Source organism: Neofelis nebulosa, chromosome 1, assembly GCF_028018385.1.
Source record: "Neofelis nebulosa isolate mNeoNeb1 chromosome 1, mNeoNeb1.pri, whole genome shotgun sequence".
Lineage (NCBI taxonomy): Eukaryota > Metazoa > Chordata > Mammalia > Carnivora > Felidae > Neofelis > Neofelis nebulosa.
Window position 1 is genome coordinate 171,280,657 of NC_080782.1, and position 19,497 is coordinate 171,300,153.

Consider the following 19,497-nt stretch of genomic DNA (forward strand, 5'->3'; position numbering starts at 1 on the left):
GTCTCTCTCCAAAGTGACCTAAGAACCCTGGGTCCCAGGACACCCTGCACAAATCACTACTCTGAACGAAAGCAAGGGCCTGTATACATTGCTCTTCTAAACAGACTGCAGAGGGGCATGTTTAACCAGTCTAATGGAATAGTTATAAATTTGTTCCCTTATTTTATGGGGTATTTTGAAATGAGATTTAAAGCAGGCTCAAAAGGCTAAAGTGTATATTCAGAAAACACTATTTCATTCTTTTAAAATGCTCTATCAAAAGACTATTAGCCAGACTGCCCTGATGATCTCATCCAAGGTGAAAGAGAAGGTTCTTCTGTTAACTGTCCATTTTTAAATCTTGCATTTCCCCTTAAGTCCATACTATATGAAGGTTACATGTGATTGCAAGAGATTTCTTTACATCTTTGGAACTAGGGTGACTCATGGATGAACTTCATTATCTGTCCTCAGATGAAAGTCAGCTGGAGACCTGGGTTTTATAATTTTGTCAGGAATTTATACAGAACCATCCATGTAGGAGTAACTAAATGTATTTATATGCCTCTTCTTAAGATAATGACATAGTGTTTCTCTATGTGGAATGAGAAATAAAAAAGAATTACATATTAGGGATTTGCATTGAAATAAGAAAATCATTTCAGAATAAGAAAATATGAGACTTGATTCATTTAACAAACTTTTTGCCTTATAGAGAAAAGTTATCTCCCTAGAAAAACAGAAGATGTAACCCCTAAAAATTTCTTACAGGTTGCTGATCATATACTAAATATTGGATCACTCTATCACAGGATCAAGCTAAAGTAATAAATAATAGGTTGCATTACTGTTTTCATATTTAAAGTTTTCTTCAAATTTGTGGTGAATTATTTTTAACAGAAAAGATTAAAACGCACAATTTAAATGGAGAATAAAATCCCATCTTCATTAATGTTATCAAATGTCGGTGATTTATGGAAATTACATATTATTAATGAATTAAAATTTTGTTCATCTCTCTGTAAAAATATAATCTCCCAATTAGAGAATAAAAAGCATAAATAGTAGAAAATTCCCATATTATCACTGATTCCCATATGATCACCAGCTGATCACCAGTACAGGAAAATACACACACATATACACACACCCCAACCTCATTCTGGACTCAGTTTTCCTTTTCCCTTCCAGATCACTGTGACAGAATTCAGAACTAGACCCACGGGAACGAGGTTCTCTATCCACTGAAATAAAGGTTTTCCCCTCCTAGGTCTATAGGTACCTAGGAACCATGCTAAGAATCAGTTCTTTAATGGGTTGCACATGATCATTTACTTAGAAGAAGAAACAGTGGATTCATCTGGGGCACTCATTTAGTCATGTACTGCACACTTAATCACTGCTCTTTATGCTCAGTCAGGTACTTGATTGATGCTAGATTCTAGAAATACAAAGAAAAACACCACTACTCCTAGAGCCAACAACAGAAGAGAACATAAACAAAAAATTATATTACAGTAGTGTAAATGCAGAAATGAATGTGTACACAGGTGTAGATGTGACACGAAAAATGTAACTACATTTACATGTGAGGTTTGATTTACCCTAGCTTACAATGTGTCGGTGGATGTCCTCGGCAGAGAGGACACACCCAAGAACTTGGACTAGAATAGTATCCATGCGAACAGAAACAAGAGAATTTATATAGACAGAGAAAGAGAGACAGATGCTGTTTAGCAGTGTAGGGATAATCATGATACCACCGTTACACACGAGGTCATGAGAATATTAAATGAGATATATCACTTAGCACAGTACCTCACACATAGAAAATATTTATTAAATGTTAACTACTATCACCCACTAAATCTCCAATCTAGTGTTAGAAGCACTGCATAAGAACCAAAGCTTAATCATACAGATTTTCTCATATGGGGAAAGGTTAATTCACTCAACACATAAGCCTCTAGTACATTCCTGGGCTCTGTGCCGGCAAAAGAAATAAAAAGCATATCCTCAGCTTGCAAAAGCCCTGCGTATATATATACACACCACTGTCTTCAATCTATTAAAGCATTTCCTCTCATTTCTTTTTGTTCTATCTCTTTGCTCCCAACTGGTGTAGGTGCTTGACCTGAGAGCACACATCTTCACTTAAATCTGTGCTGTCTCTGCTTTATTTCCTTGTCTGATTCTAGCTTTAGGGATAGTCCACCAAACTTTCCCACTTCCTTGTTTCAATTATCCCCTGAAACCTTAATTTGTCATTGCCAACAGTCTTATTCCCTTTTGACTAAACTAAAGGTCTGCTTTTTCCCGGAGAGATGTCGCAGAGGGTGAAAAAAGTTCTGAGAAAGCTTTCTTTTTGTTCATCTTCATATCATCATTAAGACTCTGAAAATCCCCCGTCTTCAAAGTCTTGTGAAGAGATGGACAAGCGCATTTAAAAGGATGGAATAAAGACTGTACAGTGTGGGAACACTTTTCAATGAGTATGCAAAGCTCATTTTAGGCTTAGCATCAATCTGGGGTGGATTGGCTTCCTTATCTCTTTTTAAGTGAGGAAAAAATAGTCAGGAGGGCTCTGCCTCTGAATTTCTATCACACAAAATCTAGTTCTTTATGGAGTATGAAACTAGGACTCAAGGTCATGATTGAATTATTACATTTTGCATTTGAAGTCTGCAAGGGGTTCAGGTGAGAAGTGACGTATTCTGGATGACAAACAGAAATAGAAACACTGAGGCCCCAGGCTATCCACTTCCAGGGTTTTTGTTTTGTTTTGTTTTGTTTTTTGTTGTTTTTTGAAATGTATTTGGAAGCTGATAACGTGACAAATACTTCTAATTCCACACATGCCCAGGGAATGGAAAGTTGCCTGGGCTGGAGGCACTCACATACACAGAACTGTCTATCTAAGCAGATACTTCCCTGCTGATAGTTCAGAAGAATGTTCGTATCAACATCATGAAACGGACAGCTGCCAAGCCACAAAGTGCCAAGCATCCTTGGGGGGAGCATCATAAATAGTTACAACAGACTTTGCCTTGATGGTGATATGGAGAAAGGCTGAAGCCACAGCCAGTGTGCCACCTTAGCAAATGATCTGCTTATCATTCTTTTGGAGAGGAAAGCACACAAAGTCAATGAGAGGATGTAGAAACTCACTGTTTGTTTTCTACGTTGGCTACAACCCCAAGTACAGTTCTTCAGTGTCGACCATCAAGAGTCAGAGGCACGTTGGCCATGGAGTTGAGTGGCAATTAATCCACAATTTTTTTTATTTGTGGGGGTCCCTTCCACAGTGCTAGGGAGCACCCTGGCAATAGGTGATAGATATTTTGGAAAATTTCCCAAAATAAGAAATTTTAACTTAATGAAGACTACACTCTCTGTTCCAACCTCCACTTAGCCATACTTCTGCTCATGTCAAGTGACACTGGAATAGCTCTGGGCATCTTGGGGATCTGGCCAGACAGAAGTTGAATTGAGGATACGTTTACTTTTTGATTAGTGGGGTATAGCCACTTTTATGGCTTTTTGGCCATATAGGAATGGCTTCTAGGAATACTCCTGAAGTAAATACTGGCTCATGACAATGTGAGACCGGAAACCAAGTCATAATATTGAATGTTTTCTATGAAGCCCAACCCACACTTGGGAAGTTGAAAAGAAACAGGTTTTGAAATACACAGAGCCATTTACAACAGACACATAAAATTCTAATTACATAATATTCTGGATTTCATAATGTTTGTGGTATTTATCTGCTTTTAAAAGTGTATGTTGAGGGCACCTGGGTGGCTCAGTAGGTTAAGCATTGGACACATGATCTCACTATTGTGAGATCGAGCCCTGTGATGGTCTCTGTACTGGGTGTGGACACTGTTTAAGATTCTCCCTCTCCCTCTCCCTCCACCCCCCCTTACTCTCCTGCATGAACGAACAGACTTCTCTCTCTCTCTCTCTTAAAAAAAGTGTATATTGATTTCCTAAATAAATACTCACCGTAACTAATTTTGTACTTGTAAGTTTGCATTCATTTTATTATGAAAGGCTCCCAAAATTTAGGCCCTGCAAAACTTGGATCTACTTATTTATTCTGGAAAATGATGTACATCCAGAATTACAACGTTGAATTACAATGCAGAAGTAGAAAAAAATTTCAGGCCATAATATTAAAATCTTATAATTGTGTTCATGGGCCATTTAAGTAGAATAATGGATTAAATAAGGGAATAAAGATGTATATTATGCTTGCTCAAAATACCTTAACACAGTATACAGCAATTAGAACAATGTATCCACATTATATTATAACAAGGAGTAATCTGTAAGCTCTCATCAAGTGCAGAAAAGTTGTATTTAATTTCCATTATTTTAAAACTAATTTCCATTACTTTAAAACTAATTTCCATTATTTTAAAATAATGCAAGAGAAAATTCAACAAGGAAATTATATCTTAGCTAATCTTTTTATGTTTTTGCTGACAGATGAAGTACTAGCAGTAAAAGAAATAATATTTTTAATATTATTCTTTCTCGGATTGTCTATAAAAAGTTTAAAACAATTCACAGGAATACATTCACTCAGAAAAGATTCTGATGTATATTCTATTAACTATAGCAAAGAATATTTCCACAGATCACTGTATTATTTCCACTGCTGCTATAACAAATTACCACAAACTTTGTGGCTCAAAATGACACCAAGTTATTATCTGATAGCTCTGGAGATTGGAAGTCTAAATGGATTTCACTAAGCTGAAATCAAGGAATTGCATTCCTTCTGAAGGCTCTAGGGGCAAATATTCCCCTGTGTTTTCACTCCTAGAGGCTGACCACAGTCCCTGGCTCTTGGCCCCATTCTCCTATCTTCCAAGTCAGCAATAGAAGGTTAGGTCCTTCTCAGGTTGAATCACTCTGACTCTGAGTCTTTTTCTGTCTGCTTTGCCACGTGTATGGACCCTTGTTATTATCCTGGGCCCACCCAGATAATCCACTACAATCTCCAGATTAGCAATCTTAGTTCCAAATGCAGCTTTCTTCCTCAGCCGTGTAATATAACATATTCACAGGTCCCACAGACCAGGACATGAATGTCTCTGTGGACCCTTCTTCGGTGTACCACAACCATTAATGAATTGCCTCGTAATGTGGTGCTGTCCTTTAAAATCTGAAAACATGCTATATATCATCCTTGCTACACCAAGAAGGTTCTACATGTAATCACAGATTCTCAAGGCCAATAGCAATCTCAGATGCAGTTGTAGCCAATAAAAATTATTTTTGTCTGCTCAGAAGGGCTCTTTGAAGTCTTAAAATCTTCCATATCACCACCTCAGATTTGCTCCAAGGAGGGCCAAGTTTAATATTCCATCATCCTTCTGTTTGGACATAGGTATCGGTTCACAATTGATTGTGGTTCCAACCTAAGCCAATCGGAGTTTTTCCCTGAGATTATTTCCCCATCCCTTGGATTTCCAGGGAAGAGCCTCTCATCTTCCTTGATCAGGCCACAGTCAAAACATAACCTTAGGTGAGGTTAAAATCCATGTCCTCCTACACAGAGAAAATCTATCTGCAGTAGGCAAGATTAAAACCAAACACCTGGCAGAAGCAGAAATGTGTGGACTGGTGGGTGAGGGGGCAGAAAGAGAGAGAAAGAGAGGCCGATGTGAGGTTGTCTGAGTCCCATTTACATCCATCCTGAGGGTCATCTTTATCCCTGTCCTTCTTGGTTATGTGAGCACATAACTCATTTGTTTGTTTCTGACGGAATTAAGATTCTGTCCTTTGTACCCAAAAGACTCTTAGTCAAAATAGATGCTGTGTAATTTTGTTATATGTTCAGCGCTGTAATTAATGACAAAGGAATTAAAAACATAATCAGGAAATCTAGACTTCTTTTAGGATGCAAATCCCAAACAACTCTTAAGATATTTAAAACTGGCACTTGATCTGGAGGCAACAATGCTACACACCTTTGTGTTACTGACAATCTTTGATCTACGGTATCAGCTACAGTTTCTTGAACACCTTCCACATTTATCGCTTACATTAAACAAACAGCAAATATTCTCATTAAACATCTTTTTCCTAGTGTAGCCAGTTTATAACATAAAAATAAAGCCTTCGGATTCAACCAGAAGCTAAAAGCAACATCAGAAGTAAAATGACAGCTACCCAAATTACGTCATCAAGGTAAATATTAGGGAAACCTTCCTTGTCATTTTATATTGCCACTGTAATTAAGTGCATTGAATGAATAAATGAATATATGAATGGATATAAGGTGAATAGTTGTAAGCCCAGGAAGTAAGCCCTGGATCATTCAATATTAACAACCAATGGTTCTTGCTGTTTTATGACCTATCCATCTGTCTGCTCCACTCTTTCCTCAGGTTATATGCTCTGTCACACTGCTTGGAATTTTCTCTGATAATTTAGCTCTATCCCGCACGTTCCCAAGATTCACAGACATTCATACACATTAACTAGCCGAAGTTAAAGCAATAATAATATGGCTGAATGTTAACTGGAAATAAGTTTATAGACTCATTAAGTCTTCCTTTGGAGTCATGTAGGAAAACACCAATTATATTTCTTTATTAAATTTTTATATTTGTTAATAAAAGACTTTATTTTTACATAATGAGATGGGTCTCCATAAAACAATTCCTAATGAAACTGATTAGCATATAAATTAAACTTCCTTCTGTTCTTATTCACATACTCCTGTTATTCCTAGAATGCCAGGTTGTACTCTTATAAGCATCCAATACTTAAAACATTTACTAATCAGAATGGGCATCTCTCATGGCTAGAGATTAAAATCTAAAGCATTATCGAAGCAATGACATTCTGTTCTGAGAGAAAAACAGCAATGGAAGTTTTTTTTCTCTGCTTGAACTTCTGGCTGTGTTCCCAGTTATCCTAATGAGAAGCTTCAGTGGATAAATTCTCATGACGTAGAATAAAATGGTTTTGGGTTTGGTCCACTTTTTATTCCAAATTTAAATCTTATGAACACATTTTTTTAAATAAGCCAAATCATAAGTTCCATATACAACTAGATACCACAAAGCATTTTTATATTTGATTGCTAGAAATATAATTTACTGATTTAATTATTAAGCTATAAGTGTATAGCTAAGGCACAGCCAGCTCAAAATATGTTCCTCAATAATCTGTGATCTCTCTCTAAAAGGGTTTGTTTGGTTGTACGCAGTGGTTTCTAAATCACTGCCACCCTTAACTGACAGTAGGCAGTCCGTCTAGAATCTGGTAAAAGAAACTGTGGACCCTCTCTTCATAAAAATATAAAAAGGTACACACAACATATTTGTGTTATTTTAAGAGGTTCGTATTGCCCTGATACTCAGCCATAAACCTCCAGAGTTGCATGAATCCCAGCTTTAGAATCCCTTGATAGAGAATTGCAAAAATCCTTCATCACAATACAAATTATTCAGGTCAGGGAAGCACCACAGATTAGTTCTCAGAAAACAATCTATGAAGTTTGAAAGCAGCTCTAAGGGTTCTGAGTAATTGAGGACCACGGAAGGACATTTTTGTGAAAAAGATATAACCCAGCATTCATACCCAAGTGCTTCAAAATTACACTGGAGATCTATTTAAAAATGCAGATATACAAAATCTGGGGTGGAGCAAGTCCTTGAACAAACATACCATATTCTTTCATCTTTCTGTGCCTCCTGAGGTGATTTCCAGTATTTCCCCCCCTTCTCCGAGAGCATACCCCTCTACCTCTGCCTCATTGCCTTCCCACCTATTCAACAAAAATCAGGAAAAGACCCCACATGACAGTAATTTTTCTGCAATTCCTAGCACTCCCTGAAGCCCTGTTTGCTCTGTGGGAAGTAGGGCAAAAGCAAAAGAGCCCATCCTTTGCTGCAGGACTGTCCATTATACACTCTGCAGAACTGTGATTCTTAATGTGACTGCATAGTAGAATCACCAGGGAGCTTTTAAAATCCCTGATGTCCAGGGTACATCACGAACAAATTAAATTAGGTAGGAGCTCGCAGTGGCATTTTAAAAATTCTTCTTCAACAAGCTCTCAGTCTCTTCTGTGGATTCTTTAAGGACAAAGCCCACCTGACTTGGATCTCTTCCAGGCGACCATCATCTGCGTCTGAAATGTTGTATAAACCATTGTTTTCCTGTTTTCCGGCCACCTTCCCTCTGTTCTCATTTGGCTCCCTTTCAATACTCAGATCTGGCCACACAGGACCCCCTCAGAGAAGATCCCTGACCACCTTATCCCAAACTCTATATCAGATACTCAATGTATTATCTTGACTTCCTTCTTCTGGCTCTAATGGAAATTGTTTTCTTATTTAACTTCTCCAGCCAAACTCACTGGAAATGCTGAGGGCCCTGACATTAATTGTCTTATTTATTATTCTTTCCTCAGCACCTAGACTGGTTCTAGGCACATAACAGGATGCCAATAAGTATATGTTGAATGCGTGAATGAATTAATGAATGAATGAGTGAGTAAATATTGATCTTGTTTTCTCTATTAAATTCTGTGTCCTTGAGTTCATCTACTATGTCTAGTTAAACCCTTGTAATCCCTTACAATGGCATATTAAAGTTAACAAAACAATCTCATATGCACTATCTTAATTGCTCCTCACAACAACATTTTAGAGGAAACAGAGAAGTTACAACACTAATTTTATAGCTAACATAACTGAGCGTCCATAAAGCTATAAAAAAAAAAAAATGTTCCAGGGGCACACAAACAACAAATGGGACGAACACATCTTCACTGTGAAGGTGTCATGAGCCATACGGCCATCTCCCTAATTGTTGCCCCTACAGAGGCACATGTCCTCACAAGGAAGGTGGCCGGCTGCGAAAGGCTATAGATACAGAGAGGAAGCACAACGGTGGCAGTGTGTGTGAGCCTCTCTACCCAAACAAGTAGAAACCGATGCCTGTTCCTAATAACGTTTGGGAACAGGGTTGAACAATGTCAGCTTGTAGCAACCCTCTTCCCACCCTTGTGTAGTCACAAGACCTCAGGCTTCCCAGCAAAACTAAGATCTCATTTCCCAGCGATCCCTCTGGATTTTTCTCTTTATGTAGTAGGAGCATCCAGAAGAGTGCATCTAGACTCAAACATGAATTATGCCACTTGGATTTTGCTACTGACTCTTTCATAATTAAACTACACTCAAGAGCATAAAGTTATGCAAGTCTGTCTCACCACTGTGACTATAATTGAATAGTAACATTAATCATACCCAGACTTCTGGCAAATTAATCAAATGAAGCAGTATAAGAGACTTTCCAGTTACCATATACTTCATATCTGCTTGCATTTTTTAAGTTAAGAGTCTGTTATATATACATATAACATATATATATATATATAACATATATATGTTATATATATATATAACATATATATGTTATATATATATAACATATAACATATGTTATATATATAATATATATATACATATATATGTATATATATGACTCATATTTCTTTTAAACTCCTTCGGTTAACTATTGTACAATATAGGGCCTTAGGAAGAAATCCAGAGAAAGACATCCTAGCAAAGAATTTAATGTCCTTATAAAGCACTTTACATATGACCTCAAATATTTGCTATTTCATCCTTGAGACCATTCAAACCTTAAATGGCTCACAACTGTACTATGCCAGACCATTTGGTACTATTTACAAGCATCCACATGGCATGGATATTTTCAGCAGCATAGAGGCCAGAATTATTTAGAAACTTAAATAAGAAGCCAAAGAATCCCGCCTTTCCTTCTTTATCCAAATAAAAGGCATCACATGAGAAAAAAATACTTATGGAGAACCAATATCTCATCCATCTTAACTGTTATATTCCAAATGAAAGGATGCCATAAGTGAAGAATACATTACTTCGTACCCCAAACAGTCACTCTGCAGAAAGCAGAGCCTAGAAGAATACTTGGCTAGTCACCTGATTCTCGTGAGGAATAGTCAGTTCTGTCTATCCAGTTAGCTATGCAAAACCAGAGTTTGTTGTGAAGGTGATTCAGAAAATAAAGGCATGGAGCCCATGAGAACAGACAGAAAATATAAGCATCCAAATGAGTCCGAAGACAGTCAAGTTCACTTCCTGTGGACAGAAAAGAAAGGAGAGGGAAAGTAGCCTAAAGAAGTTAAGTCCACAGTCACCATCAGGGTTTTGCTGCCACTTTAGCCTGTGACTTGCTAGTTCAGATACCTAGCTGGTGGCAGGGCCCACACTTAGAGTCACCTACCTCCATACCAATAACCTACTATCTTGCTTCATGACATGATGACCCTTTGCCATTTAAAACACATGGGTGTGACGAATGGATAAAGAAGATGTGATATATCTAGATAGATAGATAGATAGATAGATAGACATCTCCTATATATAGCTATCTCCAATGGAATATTACTTAGCCATAAAAAAATGATATATCACCATTTGCAACAACGTGGATGGAACTAGAAGGTATTATGCTAAGCAAAATAAGTCAGTCAGAGAAAGACAAATACCATATGATTTCACTCATACGTGGAATTTAAGAAACAAAATAAACAAGCATGGGGGAAAAAAACAAAGACACCGAGAGACAACAGACTCAGAGAGAACTGTAGAGAACACACTGATGGTTATCAGAGGGGAGAGGAAGGGAAGATAGGTGGAATATGTGATGGGGATTAAGGAGTGAACTTAACCCAGTGATGAGCACTGGGTGTTGCATGCAAGTGTGGAATCACTAAGCTCTACACCTGAAACTAATATTACACTGTATGTTAACTAACTGGAATTTAAATAAAAACTCAAGAAAAAATATTTTAAAAATAAAACACATGGGTATGTGTATAAATATCCAGTACAGGTAATGTGTCCCTCAAGATACTAATCTGGTTGCTAAAATCCTGTCATGTTACTACTTTGCTATCATGAATGACTTTTAATAAAACATCCACTTTTGATTTGTGCTTGTGTTTTCCTATTCTGTCAGTAAATAAGTAAACCTGATTTGAGAGGCAGGAAGGAGAGAGAAAGATACATGAGAGACACTAACATATTTGTCTCATTCACGGAAAGATCCGAATCTTGGTAACTGTAGTTATGTTAAACTTGGCATTTCAGCAATGACACGGTGGAGTGGGCACTAAGCAAGGTTAACCTGGCATTTCTATGACATCATTTTAGCATATTTACAATCTGTGTTTACAATGTGTGTCTTTCTTACTAACAATTAACCTCCTAAGAAAATTATGAGAACAAGAGCTCTGCAAAGAAGTTGATTTTTCTGTCTCAAACCTATCACAACATGGGGAGAAGTGGGGGAGGGAGGATGACATTTGCCCCTAGGCTGTCACCCACTATTTTCTTTTTCTTTATTTATCATCAAAAGTGAATTTTCTTCTTGTTCCCTGCAAAATTTACTCTCTGGTTAACTCAGTGTTTCAGTGTTTCTCTTCATGTGGTTCCCTCTACCTGGGACACACTTTTTTCAAAATCATTATCTGTCTAAGGCTACTCATCCCTACAGACTCAATTCCAGCTTCACTCACTTCATGAACCATATCTGCACCCAAATTTATTTAGAAAAGAGTATCATCCTCCTCTTACTCTCAAGATACTCAATCCCCTTTCCCACCACATTTTGTCACATTTACCACAAATACTTGGTGTAGGGAGCAGCAAACTTTTTCTACAAAGGGCTAAATAGTGAACATTTTAGGCTATGTGTGCCATATATTCTCTGTGGCAGCTATTTAACTCTGCCATTATAACAAGAAAGCAGCCATATGCATACAAATGAGCTTGTCTGTGTTCTAATAAAACTTTATCTGTAAACACAGAATGCAGGCCTCCTGGTCCTAGTTTCCTGACCTCTGGGTTAGCATAGAAATACAATGTAGGGTGGTCAGTAAAAATCAGGTTGATTAAATCTTATAAACAACATCACTAATGAAAATAGGATGTATGGGTTAGCTATGTGCTATCATATGATTATATATTGAATACATCCATTATGCAAATATTGCACAAGGGCCAGTCCTATCAATTTTTAATAATATCTTATGTGTCCAAGAGGAAAATCATAGGGTTCTGATCAGCTATATGATCTTAAAGCCTAGACAAAATGATGAAATTCTGGCTCATTGGCTTTCTATTAAAAAGAAAATCTAGGGGCACCTGGGTGGCTCACTCGGCTAAGCATCCGACTTCGGCTCAGGTCATGATATCGCAGTTCGTGAGTTCGAGCCCCACATCGGACTCTGTGCTGACAGCTTAGAGCCTTGAGCCTGTTTCAGATTCTGTGTCTCTCTCACTCTCTGCCCCTCCCCCGCTCATGCTCTCTCTCTCTCTCTCTCTCTCTCTCTCTCTCTCTCTCTCTCTCTCTCAAAAATAAACATTAAAAAAAACATTTAAAAAGAAAATCTGTAGAGTATATGGTTCCGTGAAGATTATGGCTGATAGCCAGACCAGATTGTTTCTTATTAAAACTATCTGGTTTGCGTTTTTATATTGAATAAAATTAAGTAAATAATTGCTAGAGCACCACACTACCTCTTTCACTATGTGTTTAGTGTTTTAATAGAAACAAATAAATAACTGTAGTAACAAAATAGTCATAGTTGTCACACATTTCATTTTAAGCTCACTTAAAGAAATTGGGATTGAATTCATGTTCAATTTTCTATTTTCATTTCAAATAGATTTTGACAATATTTGTTGCAGGCCTTATGAGGAAGTTTTCTTTGCCAAAGAATTTCACTGGTTTTCAATTTATCACATAAAAATTATGCAAAATGTAATAAAAATTGTCTATTTATTTGGATCAATTCCTATCTTTGACACAATATGCTCTGTTGCCATAGATAAAACATTTAAACAAGATCGTTGACTGGAACACACAAAAAATATTCACTCTATCTTGGAAGTGATACAGTATTCTGGACTACAGATTAGAAAAATCTCAGGTAATTAAAAAAAATACTATGTAATTTTCCATTGAAATATCTTCTACCATCTTTTAAAAACTCAAAATTATTAACTTCAACTTCTGAATTTCTTCCTCTCCTCTAGGTTCTGTGGAATATAAAAATAGCAAGAAGAAAGGCAAGATAAAATAAAGAAGGGGGAATAAGGAGCAAGGATAATTATTTACCCACTGGAAAAAGGAGTCCTTAAACAATCACCTTGTATGAGATTGTCATTTCTGTGAAATTTGGTTCTTTTAAATTCTTTTTAGCAATTCACTTCAATATATGCAAATTATGCCTTTAGTGAACGCTGCTTTTTCATATAAATGAGAGATTTAACACTGGATTTAATCAGGGCCTTCCAGGAAGCCACCAGTTCTGGGCACCTGTGTCTTTGGCCTCCTTGAGGATAGAAAATAACCCAACACACAGAAGTCCCGGCACCTCATGGGAACACAGAGAAAGAATGCTGGAAGCATCATATTTACTTCTCTCTGTATCCCAAACTTTCTGTCTCTGCACTATCTTATAAAAAGTCATATAAACAACATTTACATTCCTGAGGTTTTGTGAAATATAGGATGCATATACAATTTCAGACATTCCAGTAAGTGTGCCTAAGTACAAAAAAAGCAAATAATAAACATGCTTTTCTCCTCCTAGGTACCATCCTACTATTATGGGTCATTCCATGACAATAGAACTAAAAGCCATAGTAGACAGCACAATGTGCTCAGAGATCCACGGAAGACTGCCTGAGGATCCACAGACTGATTTGTCATCATTTAATATGACAAAATACAGACTTGTTTCTGGCATGATTTACCAATTCACTGATATTTTCCCCATTTGGTACATCTCTAAAATCAGCTCCTTTCCTTCTGGATAAGGAAGAGTAAGACGTTAATGTTACAGGGTTATTTCTTCTTCTCCTTTGGCTGCGGTCCTTAACAACTATGTTTGAAATGCTATAATTTACCATGACTATTCCTCGAGCACCAGATGATGTAGTGATCAATCCATCTAAACACTTAGAACAGAGTAAATCTGAATCTTGCATGCTGTCTTGAAATACTGCGGGAAGAACACACTGGGTTCCCTTGTCTCTTGAAAACCGGGCATTTCTCACTGCAGCTAATTTATAATAAGATACTTAATTACGCCACTGAGAATTTTTAAAACAGAATCAAAAATCACAATAGGTGGTGTGGTGCTTAATTTAAATGTTTGGAGGTCTACTCTCTTAACAAATTTGTAAGTCCATAATACTGTATTGTTTGCTATAGGCACTATGCAGTACAGCAAATCTCTAGAACTTACTCGTCTTGTGTTGCTGTAATTTTATACCCATTAAACAAGTCCCCATTTCCCCTTCTGGCAACAACCACTCTATTTTCTGCTCCTATAAGTTTGACTATTGTAGACATCTCTCTCATGTTAAGTATCCCGAATGCACGCACACACACACATACACACACGCATGTACACACAATACAAATACACAAATACAAAGGGACACAAGGACATAATCTTGGATTGTGAGCAATTTAATCGGTGAGTATTCCACAAGATGAGCAAACATTTCTCATAAATTTTAACTTGACCAACAAGCGATGACTTGCAAATACCAGTAGTATGTGATGCCCAACATCACATGATCACAACTGAGCCAATAGTTCTTGGAATTCACTTTGATATATGAGTGTTTTGGATTAAAAGCAGGTTTCCAGAACGAATTACGCTCACAAACCAAGGTTTTACTGTATTTGGAGGCATAGATATATTTATGACCTTGATTGTGGTGATGACATCATGGGTGTATACATACGTCCAAACTCAATAAATTGTTTACATTAAATATGTGCTATCTTTTGGTTTATCGTTTATACTTCAATAAAGCTACAAAATAATTTAGTAAAAATATACAAAGATCCACCCTCCCAAGCAAAGTCTTTAAAATACGTTCGTTGGAAGACTTTCCTTGTCTGTTCCAAAAAACATCTCTGCGCACATGAATGAGAAAAATTATGTTTCAGTTGTCAAAAAATCAGAGTAAAAATCACATAGGTTAAAAAAATACACGCCTAAAGGGAAACTTCTCTGATAAAATAAAACGAAAATTTAAAGATGTCTTTTGCCAGTAAAAGAGATAAATTATCTCTCAAATTGAAAAATCTCCAGATGGTGGGAATTTGGCATGCTATTATTCTTTGAAAGTATGTTTCTAGCTAAGGGAATTGAACCAACTTGCTTAATTCATTAATTAAAATGTACTAATTGATAAAAATGAGGACATCGTTTCTATTTTCTAAAAGCTACAATATTAAATAATTAGCTTTAATTTATCATTCTTCGTCCACTTCCCACTTTCCCTTGTGGGAGTAAATGCTTATGTGTGTTTAAGGACTAAAACATACGCAAAACCTCTTAGAACAAGTCTGATGAAAGAAAACCAAAGGGCAGAGAGGACAAGTAAAAACATGTGAGAACAGACCAAACAAAAAGATGACTTAGACACAAGGACAAATGATGATCCAAAAAGGCAAATACAGCAAACACAAGCTTCTGAATAATAATGTCTGTAGATACATCATTTGTTTGATGATTACAGAAGTCAATGAAAGGAGTTTGATAAATGGTGAGCTCATAAAACTAAGAGCAAAATGTATCAAGAACAGCTTACTTAGTATTGCAGTTGTCACCATTGGTGAGTGAAGGGAACCTTTTCTATGTTCCTGGTAGGAGGGTATACTAGTCCACTTTTTCTAGAGAAAATGATTTGTTTGGGTAATTTTTTTATTGAAAATATTTATTATATTGGTATACATTTAGATGTACATTCTACATCTAAGAAAAAATTGTGCAAATTTTCTGCTACAAGAATGTAAATTACAGCATTTAGAACTTGAACAAAGTAAGAGATGATTTAGATTATCTAATAGAGGAGGAATGATTAGATTTGTTTGCTACAACTATACTAGGCAGTCTACACTATAGATACTATACCATACCATACCATACCAGACCATACCATACCAGACCATACCTTACTATGCCATAGATACTATACTACAACTATACTTGGGAACTATACTAGGTAATCTATACTATAAATACTACACTATACTATATTATACTGCTATACTATTCTATACCATACTATGCTATAGGTACTATACTACAACTATACTAGGGAATCTATACTATAGATAGTATACTATACTATACTATGCTATGCTATACTGTACTATACTATATCTTACTATGCTATAGATACTATACTACAACTATACAAGGGAATCTATACTATACTATATTATATTTTACTATGCTGCAGATACTATACTTGTACCATACTAGGGAATCTATAGATAACATACGATACTATACTATACTGTAGATACCATAGTATAATATGCTATAGCTACTATACTGCAACTATACTAGGGAATTGATTATACTATACAATACTATATTATAGATATTATACTACAACTATACTAGGGTATCTATACTGTAGATACTATACTACAGATACTACACTAAACTATATTAGGGAATCTATAGTATAAATCTATAGTATAAATGCTATACTATATTACCACTATATACTATCCTATCATACTATGCTATAGATACTATACTACAACTATGCTAGGAAATACAATGCAGCAACATCAACGATTTTGCATAAAAATGTTTTCAACAAGGAAATGTAGTCATTACATATTGCTCAACCAATTGGCATGTTAAAAGAATGAATACACGATCTAAAACAACAGTTCTGGAGTTGGACGGCTTGTAATAAAAGTTTGTATAAAAACTTGCAATTCTGGCACTTACTATGTAAGATGGCAAACTATTCAAATTTCCAGTTTCTTTTTCTGTAAAAAGAAGAATAATTATACATCCTACTTCACTGTGTTTGGGGGATATTAACAAATGACAATACATTCAATGTTCTTACCATTTTCCCTGTTGAAGAAGTACACATGAATGCTGTTCACAGAATAGCATAAATACATCATTTGTAAAATATACACATGTTTATTGATAGTGATAAGATATGCATATGGTTATAAACCTCAACTGTTTTTTCTCCTGATCTCTTGGAGTTTAAGCATGATTTTTTGTGTTTGCTTGTTTAACTTCATTCGCTAAATTTTGGATGTGCAAGAGTATGAGTCAGGAGTTCTGTTGCAGTAACAAAAAACCCGTAATATCTCAGCTGCTTAAGACAGCACTTGTGGTACACTTCCTCAGGGGTCAGCAGAGGTCTCTTCAATCCTCATTCAGAGACCCCGCCTCCCGAATCAGCCACCATCTCAAACACTGCAAGTCCCCACACGGGGACAGGAGGGATGGCAAATCTCTCACTGCCTCTCAAACTTCTGCTCTGGAGCGACACACATCAATTTTGCTCACACGTTTTGGCCAAAGCCAGACACCTACTCAGAAGGAGAACCTCAATAAAAATAAAAATTTATTCTTAGGTCAAGGAGAATTTAAAAGTAATGTGTAGCCTATCAGAAGCCATTTCAAGTTTTTGAGCAGAATGCTGGTATAAGACTAGAGAAAGTTATCTCCTAGCTCCAGTCCCTGGGAGCAGAAATTAGGATGAGTAACTGTGTATTCAAATCGACTAGATGAGAGTCCTCTAAACAAAGATATATATAGGCAATAAGGAATCGAAATCAAGGAGTAATAAGGGCGCCTGGGTGGCTCAGTCAGTTGAGTGTCTGACTCTTCATTTCAGCTCAGGTCATGATCTCATATCTGGCTCTGCGGAGTCTGCTTGGGATTGTCTCTTTCCCTCCCTCTCTGCCCCTCCCCCGCTTGCACTCTGTCTCTCTCAAAAATAAATACACTTAAAAAAAAAAAGCAATCAAGGAATAACAGGATTAAAAGAGAGTTTAAGAGATTATCTAAATTATTCCCCTATTTTCAAGATGTAATGATCACACTTAGTCACTAGCAGAAGCAAGTGATCTAATTTAATTTCTGGTGCACAAATGCCTTCACCTAGCCCCTCAGGTGGACTACACTGAAGAGCATCAATACATTCTGCTGGGAGAATTTTTTTTTCCTTGGCCTCAGCAAGCAAGCTGCTGAGGCTCTCCGTCTTGAGAACTGCTGGGCCCTGTAATTGCTTTCTTCACTCATGTAACCACAGCTGCAGTTGTCATTCATAAATGGCAAAACTAATCCTTTAAAAGTTTTCAGATTGGCCATTTGCTTTACAGCATCCAATGCCAATGAGTTTGCAGATGCAGCTGTGAGAAAAGAAGGGTCTCTGATCACTGGTCTGAGCATTGGACTGGCTCTCCTAAATCCTTGGTCTTCATTCTCAGAATCCTATATTTTGTGATGGTTCCCTGGGAAATCACTCCACTCATCAATACCTTCCTTTCCCTGCAAGGACACTAAGGAAGCTTATTATTGATCTCTAAAGTACTCTAAAAAGCTTAAATGAAATAAAAAGTATCATAATTCCATACATTTATTCAACTCCTTTTTAATAAGATAAACTTTAAATATGTGCTATAAATATGTAACTGATACATTAATGAGTGTCTAGGAAGGTAAGAGACAAATACGTGTTTGTCAGACTTATCGAAGACTGACATCCACAATAATTAAAATCCACAGGACTTTTCTTGCACTAACACTGCATTAAAAAATTTAGAGACAAATGAGAAACAACTGGTAATATGTAGAGAGTGATGTTCTGTGTTTGAGAGATACTTTATATGCTTTTCTTATTTTTCTATCATATAATTTGTTACTTTTAACAATGAATGAATGGATGACAGTAGTGTGAGGGACATTAATTTTTAATCTTTGTTCCTTTAAAAGCATGACAGGCTTACTCAAGCTTTCTAATGACAATATTTTAAAGTGTTTTGTTGTTGTTGTTGTTGTTGTTGTTGCTGTTTTGTGAGAAAGAGAGAGAGTGTGGGGGAGGGCAGAGAGAGAGGGAAAGAGAGAGAATCCCAAGCAGGCTCTGCACTGTCAGCACAGAGCCCAATGTAGGGCTTGAACCCATGAACCGTTAGATCATGACCCAAGCTGACATCAAGAGTCTGGATGCTCAATCAACTGAGTCACTCAGGCACCCTGATGATATTTTATTAATGCAGACAGAACAGTAGTTCCCCTCTGGGGTTACTGGTGAAAATGGGGCAAGTCAGAAATAAAACCTCTGAAATGAAAATTTCCTTCTACCCATGCCCTAACCTTCTACTTATAACCATTAGGGATACATATCAGAGTATGGGAAAATACCTACAGAGCAATTAATCTTAAGGACTTTGTCTTCTACATAAAGAAAACTCTAAGTAGTCAAAAAGACAAATGATTACAAAGAATGGGAAGGATGTAAGGAAACTGCAACCCTCAGGCACTGCTGGTGGAAATGTAAAATGGTGTCACCACTTGAAAGACAGTTTAGCTGTACCTCAAAAAGTTAAACAGAGCTACCATATGACTCAGCAATTCCACTT

At 36.7% G+C, this 19,497-nt stretch overlaps 1 protein-coding gene across 2 annotated transcripts in view; it reads right to left on the bottom strand.

Annotated features, from left to right (window-relative positions):
• ITGBL1 (integrin subunit beta like 1) overlaps positions 1 to 19,497 on the bottom strand; it is a 207,524-nt gene that overhangs the window by 76,552 nt on the left and 111,475 nt on the right. The window contains exon 8 of one of the 2 annotated variants that reach the window (XM_058743441.1): positions 16,682 to 16,878. The exons of the other annotated variant lie outside the window; for it this stretch is intronic. Coding sequence (XP_058599424.1) covers positions 16,697 to 16,878 — 182 coding nt within the window. The 3' untranslated portion in view covers positions 16,682 to 16,696. Of the gene's footprint in view, positions 1 to 16,681; positions 16,879 to 19,497 lie in introns of those variants that run through there. 2 annotated transcript variants of the gene reach the window in all.